Genomic DNA, 21,480 nt, shown 5'->3' with positions numbered 1-21,480 from the left:
AAGTTGATTTCTTTTCTGAAGGGGAGGTTTAAACATAACAGCCCTGGAGCGGTGTTTGGTTGGAAAAGACTTGGGGAAGTTCAGAATGATCGAATATGTCACTATTATATAGTATACACTATAGCGTAATATATCTCGCATTGAGTAGTCATACAGACGATGACCGCAAACTCCGTACAAACTTACTATGTACGGAGCATACAGGGACTGAACGGCATATGCTCTACCTCTTCGCTGATCACTTTCCACCCGCACCTCAGGTGGATCCTCGTCTGGACAATCGGGGAGATCCGTCGATCAGGGCTGGGACTGGCGTACATACATTCTGCTCAGCACGAAGGCGCACTCAATCCGGACCATATTATTCACCCTCTTAGAATCCTGGATATTGACTCCGTGCAGGGCCAAGTTCCACGGAATCGCCGAGCTGAACCTCCACCTCCGACTCGGCGAAGTGTCGACCTGGATACTCTCCCACTTGTACCCAGCAAATCGACCAAGCGACCGGAGGATCGACCTGCGGGGAAAGAGGGAAAGAGGGAGAAAACGGTCTAGAGACATGGTTGCTGGAGAACACGCCTGCACCCCCAGACGCAGGAACAACTCCACTGGAACGTATTTTGGCAGCTCCAGCACGCTGACTTGCCAGGTACATATGCACGATTCCACTGGGGTTCCGTTTTTCGAACGTGAAACTGCGAACTTCAGTCTGGACTCAACTGCCCCGGACTCCTAGATAAGTGAATTTGTTTGGGAGAAAGAATCTGCTGAACATTGTTCGGACCGTGCTGATGCTTCTCAGGTCCACGTGGAGAATAATTATTGCCTAGAGGACGAGTCTGCCCTCTGTCTGTCATTGCTGATCACGGAGGGTCTAGGAGCCTGGGGTGCCCAAGGATCCACCTCGTGGTGACCCCGACGTGCATTGATCTGGTCTAGAACGCAGGGTCAATCTTGCTGTTGACAACACGGTCGGCTCAAGTTGATACTTCAATCACCGTGGTGTTTGCTTGACAGACTCCTTAGGTGGGTGGGTATAGGCGCTATCTTCGAGGTATTGAAATGTCGAAGGAGACCGTCTGTCGGCACTCTTTCCTCCGGTTGAACGAGCAGCATGTTTCATACCGCTGCGCCTGGTTCATCCCAGGGCACTCCGCCGAGAGCTTCCCGGAAGAAGTGAAGCAAGTCGTGGCCTCTGGCTGCGAGATTAGACTGCACGGCTATGCACATGAAGGGGCCTACCAACTCACACCAGAGCAAGAGCGCGACGTTCTGGAGCGATGCATGCAGATCTCGCAGCGCCTAACGGGCAAGAAACCAGTCGGCTACCGAGCACCACTGTACCAGCTACACGAGTCGACTCTCAACCTTCTGGAGGCGTTCGGTTTCGAATATGGTAAATGTCCCCACCAAGCTCCAACGAGGGCTTTGTCGTTGACGCGAGACAGATGCCTCCCTGACCGACCACGACTGCCACCCCTTCTTCGCCCCCCGACGTCCACCCCTCCGGTAGGTATTGGTATGTCAGTCTTCGTCATAGGTATCACTAGATGGCTCACCAGAAGGAAGAACAGGCCTAGATTCAGTCCAAAGTGGTGGCTCCTAATGTATACCACTGGAAGAAACTACCGTCAGAGATTTGACAGGCGTAGAATAGCTTTAATCTCAGGTATTTCTCTCATTAGTATTTGGCTCAAGTCAGCTTGATCCTTTGTACGCTGATTAGAGGTGTGGTTTGAGAGGCTAACTTGAATCTATACCCACTAGATCAGTCTATGACCACAAATTAGGACATGGACTCTCCACCCTACATATCGAGACCTTGGTCCTCGATAGTTATTGGTGGACTCCAGGAATGGAGGGTGCCATCCTGTGCCGGGGATGCCTACTCTCGTCTCCTATTTGTGCAACTTTCCGATATTGCTTTTTGGCGAGCTTGGAAAGAATACTTCTACGCGATCTTTCACATTAACTAGGTGCATGTAAGGAAGATGCGACATGTGATGAGTATGTCAACACACCACCATAGATACCACCACCACTATAGGCGGCATCTAGGACAAGCTGAGTGCCGATTGAAATATGAAACTTAGAAAGGAGGGCCGACTGCCTTGTTAGATGGATGGATCATCTGAGAATATGGACGAGTGGCAGCCATGATCCTTATCGACGTACTGAACGCGGAGAGCGCGGCACATCAACTGCGTCGTTCACCATGCACGTTGCACTGCCTGACTGCAAGACATGGGCCCCCTTGTAAACGAATAACCAGTGACATCCATCCCCCTCACACCACTTCGCCTTGCTACTCTTCTTTGGTCCTTTGCTTCCTCACATCCCCCAACTTCTCATCTTCACAATCTGCTGAGCCAGCAATCGTGCAACGCCCCCATACACAACTCTTTTTGCTCTGGGTATGGAGATGTCCGGCTTCACCTGTATCTTGTTTTCAGGGTCGTCTATAGGCGGGTATTCTCGCTTAGCGTCGATCCAAAGCTCTAGTGGAATCCTCCAACGTCGTTGGCTAACGCTGGGAAATACCAGTCCGATCTCCAATGATTGGAAACACCCCTGGCGGTCCATGTGCCGAAGACAGAACTTACTTATGGTCCGATACATCCTGAGAGCAGGGTCCGGTTCATATCTGAATCGTTCCCATACATCGTCGGCTGAGATCGCTTCCCATCCATTTTTCGTGAGGCCACACCAGAGCCAAATCTCCAGCACTCGATCCGTTTTATAACAGGGATTGTCCCATCCGGCCTTCTCAGCCAGTCTGCCGAGCTCGCGCCATCTTTCCGCATCCTCCGATTTGACCCATCGGGCCCAGCTTTTGTCGTCGTCCCCTTTGAGGACCGCATACATACAAGACCACATCCACCTGGTGGGCATACCTGTTTCAACTATGTCGTTAGCAGCATCCAATGCAGTGAGTTCGCTCGGGGGGGGGGTTGAGACGTTGTCCTTGGTGGAATGCGCCGTCCGCGCTGGGCACAGGCACCCGGCCTGTCATTTCTCTCGAATTGTGACCAGCTAATCAACTTAGAGAGCTTTTTGTTCGGTCCGGTCAGAGAAAGGGGAGCAAGCTGCAGTTGAGCAGTCCAGAAAAAAACTCGCTTGGGGACGGGGTTTGTGGGATTCGTCGAGGGCTTAAAAATGCTTCGCACCAGTGAAAAGGGATAACCGAACTGATACTCGTTCATGAAACACAGCTGCGCTCCAGTGGATCGATCCAGCGTTAGTTGGTCGGACAGGGATTACAGGCTCGATGACCGTTCTTTCATGCTCCAGCACCTTTTTCCTCCCATGACTCAATGAGATTGTCCCTTCCCCGGCGGATACTTGAAGCAACAGCATATCTTGTTGACATATCTGGCCCTCGTGGGCTCTGTCCTAATTCAGGTACGTCCAGTCTTGCATTTGCGATAAATTCCAGATACTAATTGGTCCAATTTTCTCTCCAGGCGTTCTCCGTTTAACTGATGAGTTTTCTCATCGTCTATTCTTCATAGGGGTTACGAAGCGCACCCGTTGTGTTCCTGTTCCTATATTTGCTTTTTTTACCGCCAACACACCGCACCTCGACGAACCACCCCGATTGGTCCTTGATATCAGGAACCCCCTTTTTATTTCGCGGAACCTGCTCTTGGGGACATTGGTGTTGTGATCTATCACTTCAGGCCAGGTGCCAGAAAGGACCGGAGGCAACCACCGTGATCTTCCACTGAATAGCATCAATCCTGCGGAGTCTAGATTGCCGATCTCAATTTTGCGGACCTATTAATGCGAACAGGCAAAGAACGAAGCCCATATTAAATCTAAATTCTGCAGCTCAAAAGCTGATTGCTATCAATACACCATGATTCACTCGAGCTGAATCATCTCAGGGCCAGACCACGGGCTGCCTACCAGGCGACAGGTTGTTAAATTCTATTCACTATTCTTGTGGGCATATCAATTTGGTTTGGCCCCTAGCTTTGGAAGATGCAGAAAAGAACCAGAAACAACTGAAGCAGCCGAAGTCAGCAACGCAGGAAACATGTGCTTTTCCCGTCGACGGACTATTTATCAAGAATCATGACGGGACACCCAGTGGGTGGATTAGTGGTCCAATGACAATTTCCAGCTCCTCCTTTTGTCTCAACAAACCCTTGCGCGACATGGTAAAGGCTAATCTGACCTGTCCATGGCGGTGATTTTTGAAACAGTCCCACAGCACGTCGATGTTTTTGATATCGGTCGACTGCAACGGTTTCTTCCTTTTCAGGAATAGATCTTGGTCGACACTTCTAAGCCATATGAGGCTTTCTCGGAGAGATTCCCGGTCTGCAATTCCGTCAAAGAAGCACCAGTGCCACCCCAACTCTGGAGCGAAAAGCTTCGTTTGCCAGACAATTGTGCTCATGAGGATCCTGATCCTCATCACATTGTCATTAGAAAAATCCTCAATTGAGTCCGTTTGTGCGATCCTTCCATTGTCCAGCAATAAAATACGGTCCATGAGGTAGACACCAACCGTGACCTCAGTCAGTGGATAACGGCCTGCGACCTTAGAATATGTGGGTCTGGAGTTTGGCTTGAGGTAGGTAGATAAGACCTGTTCCAGGAATTGGCGAGTGTTGGTGCTGGATTGCAGGTAAAGCCAGAGGGCTTTGGGAGTCCCAAAATCTTTCTTTTTGTACCAGCCATCCGGGGCCTTTTCGATCCACTTTCGTACAAAGTTGCCGACATGCCCAGAATCGACAAAGGGAGCAATTTCTTTCTCAGCTGCACGAGCGTCCTCCTTGGCATTTTGGTCTTGAACAATCTCGATATTTTTTGTCAAGTGACGCAGTACAATGTTTTTCTGAAGCTTTCCACGAGATGCATTTCCGTTGGGTGCGTGTTCCGTCTCTGGCCAAGGTCCCTGCACAGCCCGTACGACCTGTAATTCAATCAACTTCTTTGAAACTTCAGCGGCTTCCTCTGATTGACCATGTTCTTTCAGATAAACGTGGTAGTGAATGCGGCGGTATAGAAAGGCACTATCAAGTCCGTCCTTGGTCTTGTCGGACGTTGGATAGGTGACTTCCTTTTTTATCCAGAAACCATCCCGAATGAGCTCTCTGATCATTCCTGGATCGTATGCTTCGTGAAGCATAATGCACACCGCAGCGATATCAGCATTATCTGCCTCAATCTCATCCGGGGTCGCGTATAGACGGCGATGCTCGCGCTCTGAGTTTTCAAGCCTTTCGCGAAGATGATCAGGGGCTTTCTCCCGGTATGCGGTGGAGAAGTTTATATTGTGGCGCTGCAGAATTTCCTCGCATTTATCCCTAACTTGTTTCGCAGCTTCGCGGTAGCTTATTCTCTCTTTTCCTTCATAGTGCCGCATGAACCTGCCAAGCGCGAACTCGGCCACGGGCTTAGTGGGTGGGTCCATATTGTAAAAAGAAGAAGAATGAGTCGTATTGGAAAAATGGCAAGGGAGTGGAAGAGAATAACTCGAAGATGACTCTTGAAACCTCTTGCCTTTCAAGAAAGTCTTGGGTCTGGAGAGGCAAAAGAGTAAGGAGTGGTGCCGAGCGAGAACGATTATACCGGGGAATAACAGCGCATTTATAGAATTTTCCCAGTATATGCAATTTCAACAACCTACAAGCCCATGGCCACATTGCTGCCCATCTCTAGAGAGATAGAAAAGTCGGTAAGACCAGAAGACCTTTCACTCTGTCGGCATTTTTGTTGATGGTGTGTAGCAAGACCAGGATTACCAACCACATCGGTGAAGAGTGTGTGAGGCTATTCGCTGCCATACCTCTATACAGACATCGGCTGCAGCCATGCATATGCACGTAAATCATAGAGTGTAGGGCGGATTGCGGCCCGAGACCTCGATCTTGATCTTGACAGGGAATTCATGCATATGGTTGGAGGGCATCGGTTCATGCATCTCTAGTGCTTAGCCTCATGTATGTCTGATTTGTACAATAGAGCAAACCAACAGAACCCCTTGTAGATACCTAAGCGCGGGATAGTCGTTTGTACCCAACACCCGGGTGAAAATCAGATTCTTCTTCGATGGGCTCCGCACGGAAGGCCTGAACCGTCTCTGTCGTCTTGTCTATTTGCGAAAAGTGTACCAAAAAGCCTGGATACTTCTCAGGGTCAAGGATGAGTCAAATGTCTAAGACTGCATACAATGATGTTGACGGCGAATGCCTATCGGGTGTAGAGATAGGTTGGTCGATGAGAGCGGAACAGAGGAAAAGGGCATGTGTGCTGAAGGGAGAACCGGGGTAGAAGAAGAAAAACTCAGTAAACTAAAAAGAGGAAAGAGAGCAAAAGAGGCGTATAGACCGAAGCTATCTACACTGCGCATATGGGTGCCTCACATTCAAGGCATCGATGATCGATTGCGTCTCAACTACTTAACTAGTTGACTAACTAGTTAGTATCACTCTACAGTGATATCAAACCCTGGATAATCATACGAAAATCGACCCGTGTTTGTGCCCAACGAGAAATGTCGTGAGAATGATGAGACCGATTGCAATGTCGAGGTGTAAACTGATTATCTTTCACTAATCTCGTAACCTACTGTTCCTCTTACATTTTCCTTTCACGCTCCGTTTTTAAGACAATTTTTATAGCCCCTACGCCCCTGCCATAATCAAGACCGTTGTTCCAGGAGGAGTAGCGTGCCCAACATTAGGCAGACACTGCTTGGCGGGATTTTCTATGGAATTCGAATGGCCTCGATGATCTACTTGGAGCGGATTGAAACAGGGATTTCAGAGGCATGAGAGGTATTGTAATCATCATTGGATCATGAATCCGACGCCGAGGGCGCTATCATACAAATCATTTCAACGGGTCATCAAATCACGTCGATTTTTCAAGATTCTCAGCCATGATATTTCCAAGAAGGGTTATAGAAGTCGATCGGGAAATCCATCTTCGTCCCATTGCTGAGGGTATAGGTTTGCTCGGAGCAGACCGCGTTTACTGTCCGTTTAAACTGGCACTGTAGCAGGATTGAGAGTAAGTATCACATTCACACGCTGGATCGGATTCGCGGCAAGCCTACCTCGTCATCGCAGAGATTCGTCCCATGCCATGAGCTCGCACCTGGCACAGCCTTGTTGACAAGAGTGCAAATTGGGAGAGTCGCGAAGAGACCGTACGGAGGCGGATCATCGGATGTCAGGGCAGCGAGCCCATCACTGGCACTCCAGGTGGCATTGTAGCCGGCCTTTCGCTGTGACCAAGCAGAGGCCAAGATCATCCCCGTCATATTCAGACCCACGATGCTCAGCTTGTCCGCACCCGGCACCGGATCGTACGCCTCATTTGGCGCCTTGCCATCGGTGTGCTTGAGCGCGATGATGGTGTCTTTGCCAATAATGGTCCGGGTCAGATCATTCTTGTTGATATTCATGGCGGAATAGAACCCGCCCGAGGGGTCAGCAATATCGGAGCAGTTGACAAGGTACACTCCTTGCTGGTTCCACAAATTCGAAATGGCAATCGAATAAATAGCTTGAAGGGTTTTTGCACTGATGTTGAACACGGAATCGGACGGGGGCGTTTCGGCGAAGGCCCCGTCGGCCAACATGGTGAGGATGCCCGTTTTGTTCTGGAAATAGAATTCCGACACCACCGGAGGGTTATACGCCGGACTGTTCATTGCATCGTTGCCCATCGCAATCACTGCTTTTTTCAGCGCGGTTGTCGTGTTACTGACATACATGGCGGCCGTCTCGGCCTCGCTCAGTTCATCGGCGACTCTGGAGCAAAGTCAGTTGGAGATCATCATGGAGCCACTGCGCGCTTGGAAACTGGTACGCACATTTCGACAGTCGCGTGAATAATGTCGTGCAGGATACCGTTGCCGATGGTAGAAGCACCACTGCCCAGACTGGCCAAGCCACCAATCAGTCTGAAGACATCGATCGCGGCCCCGAGAGCACCGGCAAGGAAGGTGGTCGCCAAGGTGATAATGGCACTGAGAGCGCTTAAAGTCCCGGAGATCACCGAGTTCTTCCATGTGGATGCCTATAGCCTTCTTGTCAACAACCAGGGTCATACGTAGGGCCGACAGGAACACATACCGAGGCCGTATAGTCGTGCGACACAAAATCGACCGTCAAGAGGTTGACGTTGGTGGCAAAGTCCACATCGGCGTATTCGATGGCCTGGAGAATCTGCGTGTTCCAGATCTGGTAGTTTCGAGCTGCGTAGAAATAAAACCACTTCATCGGGTTCTTCTCATCCGGTCCTTGCGGACAGCCATCGTACTCGGACGTCGGTTCACCACAGTCCTCGTTCCTAATCGTGAACGGTGGTCAGCCATAGGCCACATGTAGGATATGAGATCGCCGTACATGTAGCATTCAAAGCCGCTGAGACCGGCCGTTTGATTAATCATATACTCAGTAAAGGTATCACCATCGTTAGGCATGGTGTTGGCACTAGATGAGGTTAGCTGTCGATCGTCTGTCCGCACGAGGAATCCCTACTAATAAGAAAGATATGTATCCATCCCGAACTCCTGCCATGTTTTGGCGGAGCGAATATCTTGATTACACAAGGATTCATAGTCTGTGCGCGTAGTAGAGTTACGTCGGTTGAGCACTTTCACATCCCCGACAGCATTCGTGGATGGCACAGCGCCCGCGCTGGCAATCAGACCTAGAGCGTATCAGTTGGCCCCGGGGGTTCATTTTGAGAGGCTCAATCCACTTACCCAGTGACGTTATAATTGTTGAAATGTGTTTCACGTGCATCGTGATGGATCAGTCCGACAACTTCCCGGTCTGACCGAAAGGCGATGCAGGATATAATGATTCTTGATGAATGATGAAAGGGTTGTAGGTATGGCATTTCTCAATTTGGGGGGGATCCTGAATTGCTAAATATGACTACTCCAAACGGATGCAAGATAACCAGGTAGCACCGAAGTGGTAGGTGCTCCCTCGGTGGGTTCTCCATGACACGCAGTCCACGGAGTTCGAGATAAGGCCTACAGCACGGATAGGTACGTAATCGACAGATCGTCTTGGGGGCCAGCATTGGTCTGAAAATACCCACTTGGAGGGGGATATAATGTCGGAGAAAGTATTCATCTAGCGCCTCATAAGCGGGCAGGTTCCCGGAGGAACAACCAAATCAAAGCAGGAAAGACGGTCTGCGTTGGAAGCCCGATCTCCAGACCATACTATTGACTGATCCACTGTGCGGAGAAACAACCGCGACTTCCGAGCTTTCTCCAAACCCCGATAGCCCGGAGAATGCCCACATGGGCACGTATATGGGCATGTGAAACCAGAGTCCCCTGGCACTGGCTATAGATAGTGAGCCAAATCCACATCAGGACGTTGTATCCTGACCGAGTCCCACAATTTATAAGCTGGAGGCGAGTCATATTCCTGGGAAGTTGTAGAGTTGCATGCATAGATCTCTGGGGGGGGCGAGTATCAAGGCCGAGCAATTGGGGTCGAACTGTTGAATGAGTTCACCCCCGTTCAAGATAGACCCCACGCCATGCGTACGGGGTCCTTCGCCCGGAGGAATCATGACAATGTTGGCCTATGAGATGAATGCTTATGTTGCTGATCGCCCGGCCACCCCGCTCGGCCGACAACGTGCTGTGCTTTGGCTGACTCTACTGGCGGTGGCGTCCAGGATCTCGCGCGTTCCAGATATCTGTGGCCATTCTCATTAAACGTCAAAACCACGCCCACGACCGGGGCTCCACCTACAGGGGCTTGGCACTTCTAAGGTTGCATCCCTGATAGCAGGCCAGCAAGACCCGGTTGGACAATTTATACTACGATAGACTACAAAGTAAATCTCTGGAATCCCTCTCTCCCCCGGCGGCACTGCGTGAGGGTAAAACAGATCAGTGAAGGAAAGGAAGACGTAAAGTCAAGCAAAACGGCTGGGAGTTTGGCGCTCGAGGAGCGCGCAATTCATGCACAGCCAACATTTACCATATAGCAAAAACACATGCCAAGACTTAACAGCCCCGGGGGCCGGGCGGTTGTCACAAACTATATGCACGTACAAAGAAGCTTATCTTTTGATTCGAGGTCGATGCTATCGCACCCCACAACCCTGAACCTAGCTCGGTAATAATGGAGTGTCCCTGATCCTTCGCTCTCTCTGTAGACCCTGTCAGCACTAGTGCGCTGGTGGGAATGAATGTGCAGATCGGTCAACCCCCACGAGGCCAAGCAGATATGTACTTGTGCGTGTAGACAGTGTCGTCCGATGCTCGGTGCTGACACTGTTTCTGATTATTCTATCCCTACATTCAGCAAGTGCAGATCTTTGCGACGCTCACCTGGGCGATGAGCAGCTCTCTCCATCGCTGTCGAAAATGTGACGACCGCAACTTCGTATCATCGAGTCCCACTAGATGGGGCTCCGGCCCCAATTAGCCCCCTCGGGATGGACCTCACCGAACTTGGACTTATTGGGCCGGAAGAACGAAATATAAACGCGATTATCATCGTCCTGACGGTGTATAGTACGTCGGCAAGGCATTCGCAAGACAAACCAGCGCGTAGAGGGGGATCGAGGAAAGAGCATACACTTCAGATAATACAATCACTATCTTCCAAGGTTGATGAGGCGATCTGACATTGTGCCTAGCTGATTTCTAATCACTACTGGCAAATCTCACGGCAAGCTAGTTGTCATGATTGTCGGGATGATATCAAGTGTGACGAGCACGCACGCTACAACGATCCTCTCATTGGTCTTGATAAAGAGGAGGCGAAGCATTATGACGGTGTGTATATATATAGCCAGCCGCTAAGGATGGCCTTATCTATCCTCATGTTGTGTGTATGGTGTATCTCTGCCAAGCCTCCCAAGGCTTATATGTGATTAAGCAATATTCTTCATTATTCATCGGGGCATGCAACCTTGAAACCTCTGAAACACCGAACCCTACTATCGGCAACCCAAGGGCCTGTTACATATGAATACGCATATAAAATTAGTGGCAAGTGTGGATGCACAGGCAGCTGCCGAGTTGTGATAGTACCCAATTGAAATTTCCATCTTGAAAATCATGATACTGATAAGACGGTGCGCCCGGGTGGGTTCTTCTTCCAAGAAGTGCATCGAGTGCGAGGTCACAATCATCGATTCATGGATGACCCACGGCTATCCTGGCTCGGACCAAAACCCGTCGTTCGGCTTCGGTCAGAAGCGCTGATAACACCGGTTGATAGGCGCCATATTATTATAAAGAAGATTCCTTAGTTCTTCGCTGCCCAGCTTTTTCCACCACCTTTAACGCCGTTGAGTCTCAAAATGCTTATACTGAAATATTCAGTCTGGCTAGTTCCCCTTCTGGGAGAAGCCCTAGCTGGGAATGTTAGGAAGCGTGTCTCCACGCCCGTCAACTTGGCATCTAGCTCCGGCCCTGCTCTCACGCCTTCTCCTTCTGTGTTGCCTTCTCGATCAGGTCAATCGAGCAGTAGCGGGGTTCGATCTCGTATCCCACCTTCGCCTTCTGGGAGCCCATCACCATCTAGACATGCTATCAGTAAGTACTACGTGACTATTTGTCTCAAATTTTATTCCTTCATAGTCGCCAAATGCTGATATACTATGATCTCCCGGTGTAGGTACTACTAGCGCTCCCAGGACATCATCCTCGGCTACGCCTTCCTCCACTTCTTCTTCAACGACCAAGCCAGCAGAAGATGCTACTGGACAAATCACCGCCACCATGTTTGATGGTTATATTGTCACCTGCACCAGTGCACATATAACCACCTACGATGGCCAAACTCGGCAGGAGTGTGTTGGCCAGCAGGGCATGATTGGTATTGACACTGCAATGTTCGACTCGTACTACTCGAGTAAGACAACGACGTCGACCAGCAAGACAACGACCACATCAGCAACTCCGACTTACACCGAGGCTTACTGGATTGCTCAGGGCTACCAGTACAAACGCAATGACCCGGACGGTGATTGGACAATCTACTGGATGACCTTCCACTCAGACAGCGGCGATACCAGTAAGCAGCCCGACTGGTGCGAGAAGTCAGTTCAGAAATCCAAGCTGGGAAGCAACTATGAGCTCGTCAATTCCAAAAAGACGCCCAAGTCCATCAGCTACAAGAAGAGCTCGGACAAAGACATTCAGTCTTGCGAATATTCTAACAAGGATAATTCCCTGGACGGAACATTCACTTGCACAGCGTCTGACCACATTATCCATGCCGGCTGTACCGGTGAATTCCCCAAATCCTTTATTGAGAATTGGTGTAAGGATACTCTGTGGATTTATACCCCGACTGCCGTGTGTCTCATTGGTCCAGACGACCACGGGAAATGAGATTGGAGCGAGATGCTATAACCCTCTTCAGGGAAGAGGATATATCATGTTATCAGGTTTTTATCATGTCAAATAAATGATTTTATGAGATGAACCCCCACCCCCTTTGTGCCACCAGTCCCTATTTTCGGGCTTCGATAGGTCAGGGTCTGTAGAGCCTGGGGAGAAGCGGCATACCCACCGCCAGACCAGAGTATGATGATAATCAGCAGTCAGTACCAAATCAAATGACAGCAATGAGTCAAGATATCCACCCACTATGCGTGGATGATGGCTGAATTAGGAAACTGCCTAGGCTAGAGTAGAACTAAATCATATGTGAAGGATGAAGAATATATAATGGATCAGCAAAAATTTCGGTGAGGTTCATATCAACTACATTCATCGACAACAGGGTCTAAGTCAATAAAATTCCGTCGAGGACCTGGTGTACAGTGACACGGCGAATGGCGGAAACAACTTCTGCATGAGTGTCCATCTTTCGGGAGACTATCGACCTAGTATGAATAGAGAGACTTCTTTCTTCGTCAGAGGGCCTCACTTTTATGGATACTGAAGGGATGCGCAGAAGTTGTTTATGGCTGCAGCTGAGGCTTGCGGTAGTAGTCGCCAGAATCAGGTTCGCTCGCTAGCAAAGACCGGTATCATCGAAGGTTTTCACTTTGTTTTGTAGCATCGCCACTGTGAGCACGAGTGTCGCTTGTGGCGGTCAGTCACAGCCTGACCTCAGGGCGATCTGCAGAGTCCGCTGGACTTGGTGAAGTCGTATATTCGGCGCGGCCCGATGCGTGAGGAGAGTGATGAGTACACTCCTTTCTGGTACATTTCATTTGGGAACCATAAAGGACATCAAAGTTGTCGCTATAGTTAAGTCTAGATACCCGCTCGTATTGATAGTGTTGTATGTGGAAGTACCATCAGCCATGGTGGAGTTCGGTGTTTGCATATATATATATATATGTATCGAAATGGTACGGATACCGCTTGCGGAGTTTACACCGGCGTGTCTGAGTCTGATCAAAGCTGGAGGATCCTTGAGCACCGGCGGGTTGCCGACTACTTCGATGTCCCCAGCTGATCAGCATCTGCTTCCACCCCTTCTAGTCGGTCTGCGCTGTCGGTTGGAAATATAGAAATTTGGGCAAAGAAGCTCATCGAGAAGCAGCGAGAAGATTATCCTGAAGTAGCAATTGGACAGACACCAGACCATCGATGGAACCTGTATCCAATATCAAAGAGGATTAGAATGTCGACTGCGAGCCCTTTATATAGAGGAGTCAACAATCAGCAAAGTTGATTGACTGAGAAACCAAGTGACAGATGCAGAAGAGGGGTGCTTTTGTAACATGCAGAGGCATGCCACCCCCATCCATACCGTGTGCTTTCTGCGTATTTTGCTCCTGGGTAAGGATCTAGTAAGAATCCAAGGTGATACAACAGGGAGGCGTGTTGAGAGGATGTCGTGGTGGGAGTCTTCGTACATACCCATTGGAAGGAAACTGGGGTGATCGAGATGAAGATACCAGGCAGACTCTCTTGACGAGATATATAGTGGATTGGTCATTCTGAATAGATCGGGGTGGAAAATAGTTCAGAGGTGAGAAGTGCTTTGTGATGTGAATTGTTTGAAGAACTTTTATGGAGTCATCCAGAAAGATTCAGAATTAATCGTTATATGCCTTAGTAAGATTGACACAATGCCCCATTAGCCAAGTAAATCTCATCAAGATATCACAACGACTGTGATATCACAAGAATATAATACATTTACAAAACGGAATCCTTTGCAATCAAGTATTCATCTTCACCAGCCCATCATCCATGTTATGCACTGCATCACAAAACGCAGAATACTCCAGAGAGCCCAGCCCCTGGGTCGCCAGATGGACACCTGTAGTGGGATGGTTGGGCCAACATAGACCTGGTTCGGGTGGTGCATTGCCAGTGGCCATAGATCTTCCAGCCCGGCCGATTGAGACTCCAGTAGCGCATACAGGTCCCCCCACACCAGGCTCCCGAGAATACGCATCTGACCACTGTAGTTGGGCGACTCGTCCGGTCGGCTGATGCCCTCTGCTGGATCAAACGAGGGATCGATGGCCAGAATGAAGCCGGTGAAGTCGCCTGGGAGAAGGCCCGGTGTTGCGGCGGCGTAGGTTTCGGCAGTATAGGATTCGAAAGAGGCTGCATCGACGACGAGGAAGGCGTTTGGTTGTAGTCTCAGGGGCATGGTGCTTCCATCGTTCTTGTTGTTGTCGTCGTTGTCCACGGTCTGGTTGAAATGTCTACTTTGATGATTAGCTTTGAGGCCTCGCGTGAGAACATGGCGATGAATAGATGCGGACTTTTTGGCTGCTTCAATGTCATCCTCCGCAAATCCCAGTTCCTTCCCGTCAACCCAGTGAAGTTTCAGATACCGTTTGATGGCATCAGTGCCCGTCTGGCCCTTTCCCCAATCAAAGACATGGGCTTCGAGTTTCTTGACAAATTCCGACCATTCCTCCTCGGATTGCCCATATGTCAGACGGTAAATCGCAAGACCCCGGTCATCTGGCGAGGTATCCTCTTCCGCAGATAAGGCACGAGTTATCCAGGGCTCCGGCAGTGAAGTATCAACCGAGTCCCCACGTAGTTCTCTTCTCACTTGGATCTGGGCCTCGATCTGCTCCATTGCCGACTCATGATAGGACTGCCCGGAAGTTTGGCTGGGTGTACCACCGCTAGTAACCCCATTCAGAATTTTCTTAAACATGGTTTGATGACTGAGAGTCTTTAGGCGATGGGCGTATACTTTCCCACGCTCGTTCACGTCAGCGACGTACATCTCCGGTGGGCCGCTTCCATTTTCCGGCGCCATATATCCCTTGTAGCCTTCCATCGGTATCATGATCGTGTAGTCCGCGCGAACAGAGATTTCCAAGAGGATATGTAGCGCGTTGGTGAGCTTCCACTGCATCTGGTCTGGCTTCCCCGTTCCTTCATTCAGAGACTGATGATCCAACAATTCCTGCAGCACTGGAGCCCGCAGAGCATCGACATGGCGCGTGACCCATTCATGGGCACGCTGGGTCATCACCTTGAACTGGGCCGCCATGTACATAGTCCACAAATTGGCGACGCTAATAGGATGCGCGCCCATCCGGGTTCTCCGCCGATTGAGCAAGGTGTCTAGGGTTTCCCAGTGATCGTAGATAAGGTTGAAAGTCGTGCGCAGATCTTCACGGGCTTGTGGCGCATTGAGATACTCAAACACCGCGAGAACGGCGGAGATATGCTGAAAAGCTGACTCGAAGTTCCCTGAGAGATGGAGACCGTTCTCCTCCCACCGCTGGTCGCCCAAGGGCGTGATGCCCTCCCACAGACGCGACTTGAGCGAATGGATATTTTTGCCGACAATGCAGAGCCGGCCATTATCCTCTTCTGAGCCGATCCGGGTCATCACACGAGTTATGATAGACTGTCCATCTGAGTCCGGTGGGAAGTTGCCCTCTAGGAAGTCAATCTCGTCCTCGGTGAGGGTGTTGACGTCTGGTCGAGTGCCATCAGGAAGTGGACTCCCGCAGGCAAATTCTATAAAATGCGGGATCGTCTGGGGCTCCAGAAGGCGATCGACTGATTAGTGCAGATTTGAATTCGGTTAGCGGTCTTCGATAAGGATTCATACACGCAGACGGAGAATGCGCACGAACCGATAGGTAGGTCATACTGTGCTTGGATATGGGGGGCAGTGACCGGGCTGGCCGGAGCGCCCAGGTGTATGTACATCGCTGCGCTGCTTTCGATGGTAGTCTGGGCAGGTGTATAATGCAAAGCCAAAGTCGTCTTGGCAGGAGATCCTTATTTAAGGATCAGGGTCACCGACACGCCACGGGGGCGAGAAAACTGAGGCGCATAACAGGCAGGGGTGTTAGCGTGGGGTTGGGATTCGATCTAGTTGGATCCAGACCGTCTCGAATAGGTTTGGCCCCGGTCGTTGCCTGCTCGCCTGTGGATTCCTTATCTCCCAGGGTCCGAAGAAGCGAGCCAATTCGAATTTCCCTTCGCCTGTCAACCAACTACGGCTGATGGTGGCCACTACTATATCATAGAGAAATGCAGGCATCAAGAAACAGCAATGTCGTGGGTAGCTACGGTTCTTCTATCGGGCATACTAGGCACAATACAAAGAATTCTACATTGTTGACAGATCAGGATCGAGACTTTGGAAGATACCTTCAATGTTGGAAGCTATGCTATCTTGTATTAACATGATGAGATCGGACTGGCGAGCTAATAAGCTGGCGAGGCCAAATCCCGGAAGTGTAATACCAACGATAAGAAAAAACAAGGTATGCAAGAGACAAAGTCAGCACCAACGCCATGCCAGAATGTGCAGACTGGAAAGAACATTCAAAAATCGTGACGGCTCATCTCATCATCGTGTATGTGCGACATGTTCGAAAGAATTGTCAGGCGGGGCTGACTCCGTTTACTCATCGTACAGGTCCATGTCGCCGCTGTTATCCTCCATCTCAGCAAGGGCATCATCTTCTGAGTCGATCATGTCCTCATCTTCGTCGTCGCTCTCGCCAATTTCATGGTTGGGAAGGACGTCGATGCGACCTTCGTGCATGACCACGCGGGCGTTTTCGCCATCCTTGATGCTGCCACGTAGAATGAGGACCGCAAGGCGGTTGAGGACTTCGCGCTCGATGAGGCGGCCGAGAGGACGAGCGCCGTAGGCTGGAGAGTAGCCTGCGGCACCAAGGTAGTCCTTGACTTCGTCAGTGCATTGGATGAGGACGTTGCGGCCGTTGTGTTCCAATCGCTTCTGGACTTCGGCGAGGCGGAGATCGACAATCTTGCGGATCTCCCTCTTGGTGAGTCGGTTGAAGATGACGGTGCTAGAGATACGGTTGAGGAACTCGGGGAGGAAGTAGTCGCGGAGCGCACCCATGACCAGCTCGCGAGTTTGTGGATCAATGCGACCATCCTTGGTGGCAGGGCGGGCGAGGTATTCGGCGCCCAGATTGGAGGTCATGACGACGATGCAGTTCTTCGCATCGACAATGCGGCCTTGGCCGTCGGTAATGCGACCATCGTCCATCAGTTGGAGAAGTACAGTAAGAACTTCCTTAGCGGCCTTCTCGACTTCGTCGAACAGCAGGATCGAGAAGGGGCGGCGACGCAGGCTTTCAGTCAGCTGGCCACCGGCATCATGACCGACGTAACCAGGCGGTGCACCGATCATTCGGCTCAGCGAGTGTCGCTCTTGGTACTCGGACATGTCGAAGCGGATCATGGACTTTGGGTCGTCGAACAGGAACTCAGCCAGGGCCTTGGTGAGCAGTGTCTTACCGGTACCAGATGGACCACAGAACAGGAAGCTTGGGGGCGCATTCGGGTTGCTGAGGCCGGAACGCTGCAAACGAATAGCGTTGGAGACAGAGACAACGGCCTCCTTCTGGCCGATAACAAGGCGACCAAGGTACTTCTCCATGTTGAGCAGCTTGTCTTTTTCGGTAGTCTTGAGTCTTGTGACTGGGATACCGGTCCAGCGGGCGACAATTTCATTGATCTGATCAGGGCCGACTGCATCCGCAAGCAAGGCCTCGCCGCCGTCAGTCTGGTTGGCACGGCGCTCAGCGTCAGCCCTAGCTCGGTCGACTTCAAGTCGCTCGATGAGAGCCTTGGTTTCTGGAATGGCGTAGTATTCAAGATCGGCAGCGGTTTGGGTGTCGCCGGAGCGTTCGGCTTCATCTCGCTTGACCTTGAGAGAGTCAAGCTTGATCTTGGCGTCTTGGACTTCCTTGCTCCGTTGCTTCTCGCTTTCATACTTTTCACGCATAGGGCGGAGCTCCTCGGCGACATTGGCCGCTTCCTGCTTGGCAGCTTCGAGACGAGTCTTGGAGGCTTCATCCTGTTCCCGCTCCAGAGCATGAATTTCAATCACGAGCTGTCGATGCTTTCTTTCGAGTGTATCCAACGCTTCGGGCTCCGATTCTCTGGTCACACGAACCGCCGCCGCAGCTTCGTCAATGAGATCGACGGCCGAATCCGGAAGACGACGGGCAGTCAGGTAGCGCGAAGCGAGGGTGGCTGCAGTGACGATGGCACCGTCGAGGATGTTGACACCGTGGTGGACCTCGTACTTTTCCTTTAGCCCACGCAAAATCGAGATAGTCTCATTGACAGATGGCTCCTTGACCAGCACCTGTTGGAATCGACGCTCGAAGGCCTGGTCCTTTTCAATGTACTTGCGGTATTCACTAAGAGTGGTGGCTCCGATGCAGTGCAGTTGACCGCGAGCAAGCATGGGCTTGAGCAGGTTGGCAGCATCCATGCCGCCCTCGCCGCTAGAGCCAGCACCCATGAGCAGGTGGATTTCATCGACGAACAAGACAATTGTGTCCTTGGAATCCTCGATTTCCTTCAGGACACCCTTCATGCGCTCTTCGAATTCGCCGCGATACTTGCTCCCAGCAACCAGGGAGCCGACATCGAGAGAGAGGAGACGGCACTGTGCCAGATTGGCGGGGATATCGGCGTTCACGATGCGGCGGGCTAGGCCCTCGACAATGGTGGTCTTGCCCACACCAGGCTCACCGATGAGGACGGGGTTGTTCTTGGTGCGCCGACTGAGGATGCGAATCACACGACGGATCTCTTCCTCACGTCCGATGACGGGGTCAATCTTGCCCTCGCGTGCCAAAGCGGTCATATCAATGGTGAATTTTTTGAGGTTCTCATTTTCGCTTTCGGAGTCTGCCGTCTTCGAGTCCACCCGGCGAGTGCCTCGAATTTGTTGCACGGCGGTATCGATCAACTTTAGGTTGGGGATGTTGGCATCTCCTAAGGCACGCTGGACCTGGGAGTCCTGGGCCACGGCTTGGATCAGGTGGTCAATGGCCACAAAGCTGTCCTTCTGCGTCTTAGACAATTCGGAGGCCTGCCGGATGACCTTGGCGAGTGCTGGGGACACAGAAACAGACTCAGGAGGAGGATCTTGGCTGGGCAGACGGACCAGCAACTTCATGAGTGCCCGATCCAGCAGTTGGGGGTCACCGTGGGCCCGCTCCACGACCTGGCGGAACAGCGGAAGAGACGAGGCATCGTGGGAGGAGTGACCTGCCGGCTGTTGCTCCTGGTCATCTTGGGCGGGATTGAGCAGGGAGACTGCGAGGTGGAGGGGGAGAATTTGGGAGTGGGCGTATTGCTCGGCCAGGGCGTTGGAGTCCAACAAAGCCTTGTTGGCCCGGTCTGTGAATTGAGCGCCGTTCATGATGAACGGGTGTGAGTACGGTGAGATCTCAGTCGGGGTGGAAGGAGCAGGCGGAAAATGGGGATTGCAGGTTGGAGTGAGAGAGCTCGGGGTATTGTTTGCAGGGCGAAAAGCAGGGAGCGCCGATGATGCAAGTTCATATACTTGGGCAGCCCACCAGGCCGAAACAGCTCCGATCTTCATGACGCCACGACGGGCTTCCACCGCCTTCCAGAAGCTGCCAGACCGGTCATGTGGCTTCTGGCCACCTGATGTTCTCCACGTGACCCCACATCACATGTTGTTGGTCAGAAATTACAGTGTACAGTGGTAAAACTGTGCGTTCGCACTTTTTGGCCTAGTGGTACTGAAAGGGCTAAAATCACCTGATCTTCCACGTTGACACATGTTATAGGTCATGTGATAGCACATGGGGATACTCTCGATACTCTCGCCAGAGTAGTAGTAGTAGTAGTAGTAGTAGTAGTAGTAGTAGTAGTAGTAGTAGTAGTAGTAGTAGTAGTAGTAGTGGTGGTGGTGGTGGTTCATTTGCGCGATTTAGCCGCCTGATGTCCCAGCAGCTATGCGGGAGTGGTGCAGAACCGGCCTGCACCCCCTTTTTAGATACAGGGCCAGGATAGGTTAGCTCAGTAGCTATCCTGGAATGAATATAACCCATTTCCTCCTCCCTGGTTCTGCTAGTAGGTATAGACTATAACGCCATCGTTAAGCAGGTCTATCCCTGTCATAGTATCCTTAAGTAAAGAGCCTTATCCCGCTAGGTGGTTCCGCTACCTATAAGACCTAGTTTTATGCAACGCCTTAAGAATCAACTATACCCTGCTGAATAGGGATAATAGATGATTATATACGCCCCCAAGCATCGTAATGCACTATACTCCTAAATTCGGTGGGTTTCCAATGGTGCCCTACCACTGCAGCACTCACCCCCTCGGGTACGTTGTATACAACCGCAAGACGCCACTACATCCCAAAGTGCATATATCTGTATATCAAAGGCTCCTTGTACATATGTTGTATACTCTACTGTACCTTTGAGAACCCTTCCTCCTCTGACTGCCCAGACAAGGGTTCTATAAAGAGCCAAAGCTATCATTCTTTCATGGCTGTATCCTGAGGAGGGCATATATCCTGTTTCTTATTCAGATCCCTTTAATGTTTCCTTATCCTTCACTTATCCCCTTACCCTCCCCCCCCCTCTTTTATCCTAACCATCTTATTTATTGTTCGATTCTTTGAGAGCTTCCTTATCTCTCAATCTGTAATTCTACTTTTGGCTGTGTCAACTTCATATATTCCTAGGGCGTCCCAAGAAGGCAGGATTTTCTTTCAAAAATTTGGATGCAAGGGTAGTACAGAATTCCTACATGCGAACTGTTTATTAATTATATCCAGATGCCTCTCACGTAACCCCCATATCCGTTCAGTACATTTATGAGACTCCCTCGACTACTATTTAAACTCGATTCATTGATTGGAACCTATTCCTACGCTTTTTTATCGCATAACCCATCCCCTACCGAGTCCTGCAGCTCAGATAGAACTTAGTTATCGATGCAATCCTTGTAAATAAAGCTCTCCGAAGCCAATTCCGACCTTGATCGAGTCCTTGGTCGAGATGGCTATACTGGGAGATCATAAAGAAGACTATGGCATGATTGGCCTGTCCTGGTGTAGAGAACGGTAGTAGAGGAAAGAAGATATACGATGCTATCCATGGATGGATACTACCTAGGTATATTGAAAATAGCTTACCTAACCAGCTAAGAAATCTTCCATTTCTACCCCTATTGGGCTTGTGCAGCTAGATATAGGGAATCGGCAGAATAATATGCCGAATGAAAGGTCTTGGCGGGCGCAATCCTACACTTAA

The 21,480-nt window shown here is 50.6% G+C and overlaps 7 protein-coding genes across 7 annotated transcripts; 2 read left to right on the top strand and 5 right to left on the bottom strand.

The window, feature by feature from the left end:
- Nucleotides 1–1,062: 1,062 nt before the first annotated feature.
- On the top strand, nucleotides 1,063–1,513 carry N7459_007638 (uncharacterized protein; the record flags this gene model as incomplete). Its single annotated transcript, XM_056946806.1, has 2 exons — nucleotides 1,063–1,396; nucleotides 1,449–1,513. The coding sequence occupies 2 exons, from the start codon at nucleotides 1,063–1,065 to the stop codon at nucleotides 1,511–1,513; spliced, it is 399 nt and encodes a 132-aa protein (XP_056798805.1).
- A 2,562-nt stretch (nucleotides 1,514–4,075) lies between these two features.
- N7459_007637 (uncharacterized protein) lies at nucleotides 4,076–5,425 on the bottom strand (the record flags this gene model as incomplete). Its single annotated transcript, XM_056946805.1, has 1 exon — nucleotides 4,076–5,425. The coding sequence occupies one exon, from the start codon at nucleotides 5,423–5,425 to the stop codon at nucleotides 4,076–4,078; it is 1,350 nt and encodes a 449-aa protein (XP_056798804.1).
- Nucleotides 5,426–7,039: 1,614 nt separating this feature from the next.
- Nucleotides 7,040–8,446, bottom strand: N7459_007636 (uncharacterized protein; the record flags this gene model as incomplete). The annotated part of the gene is made up of 4 exons (XM_056946804.1): nucleotides 7,040–7,772; nucleotides 7,835–8,040; nucleotides 8,097–8,313; nucleotides 8,370–8,446. 4 exons carry the CDS (start codon nucleotides 8,444–8,446, stop codon nucleotides 7,040–7,042), a joined length of 1,233 nt encoding a protein of 410 aa, XP_056798803.1.
- A 2,982-nt stretch (nucleotides 8,447–11,428) lies between these two features.
- On the bottom strand, nucleotides 11,429–11,733 carry N7459_007635 (uncharacterized protein; the record flags this gene model as incomplete). The annotated part of the gene is made up of 2 exons (XM_056946803.1): nucleotides 11,429–11,530; nucleotides 11,632–11,733. The coding sequence occupies 2 exons, from the start codon at nucleotides 11,731–11,733 to the stop codon at nucleotides 11,429–11,431; spliced, it is 204 nt and encodes a 67-aa protein (XP_056798802.1).
- Nucleotides 11,732–12,346, top strand: N7459_007634 (uncharacterized protein; the record flags this gene model as incomplete). Its single annotated transcript, XM_056946802.1, has 1 exon — nucleotides 11,732–12,346. The coding sequence occupies one exon, from the start codon at nucleotides 11,732–11,734 to the stop codon at nucleotides 12,344–12,346; it is 615 nt and encodes a 204-aa protein (XP_056798801.1).
- Nucleotides 12,347–14,150: 1,804 nt separating this feature from the next.
- Nucleotides 14,151–16,050, bottom strand: N7459_007633 (uncharacterized protein; the record flags this gene model as incomplete). Its single annotated transcript, XM_056946801.1, has 2 exons — nucleotides 14,151–15,958; nucleotides 16,011–16,050. 2 exons carry the CDS (start codon nucleotides 16,048–16,050, stop codon nucleotides 14,151–14,153), a joined length of 1,848 nt encoding a protein of 615 aa, XP_056798800.1.
- Nucleotides 16,051–16,814: 764 nt separating this feature from the next.
- On the bottom strand, nucleotides 16,815–19,607 carry N7459_007632 (ATP-dependent Clp protease ATP-binding subunit; the record flags this gene model as incomplete). Its single annotated transcript, XM_056946800.1, has 1 exon — nucleotides 16,815–19,607. One exon carries the CDS (start codon nucleotides 19,605–19,607, stop codon nucleotides 16,815–16,817), a length of 2,793 nt encoding a protein of 930 aa, XP_056798799.1.
- Nucleotides 19,608–21,480: the final 1,873 nt, after the last annotated feature.

The sequence above is a fragment of the Penicillium hispanicum genome, assembly GCF_028827665.1.
Source record: "Penicillium hispanicum strain IBT 35686 chromosome Unknown utg000006l_segment0_segment0, whole genome shotgun sequence".
Taxonomy (NCBI): domain Eukaryota; kingdom Fungi; phylum Ascomycota; class Eurotiomycetes; order Eurotiales; family Aspergillaceae; genus Penicillium; species Penicillium hispanicum.
The sequence above is the reverse complement of the archived record's forward strand: the minus strand, read 5'-3'. Positions and strand labels throughout refer to the sequence as shown.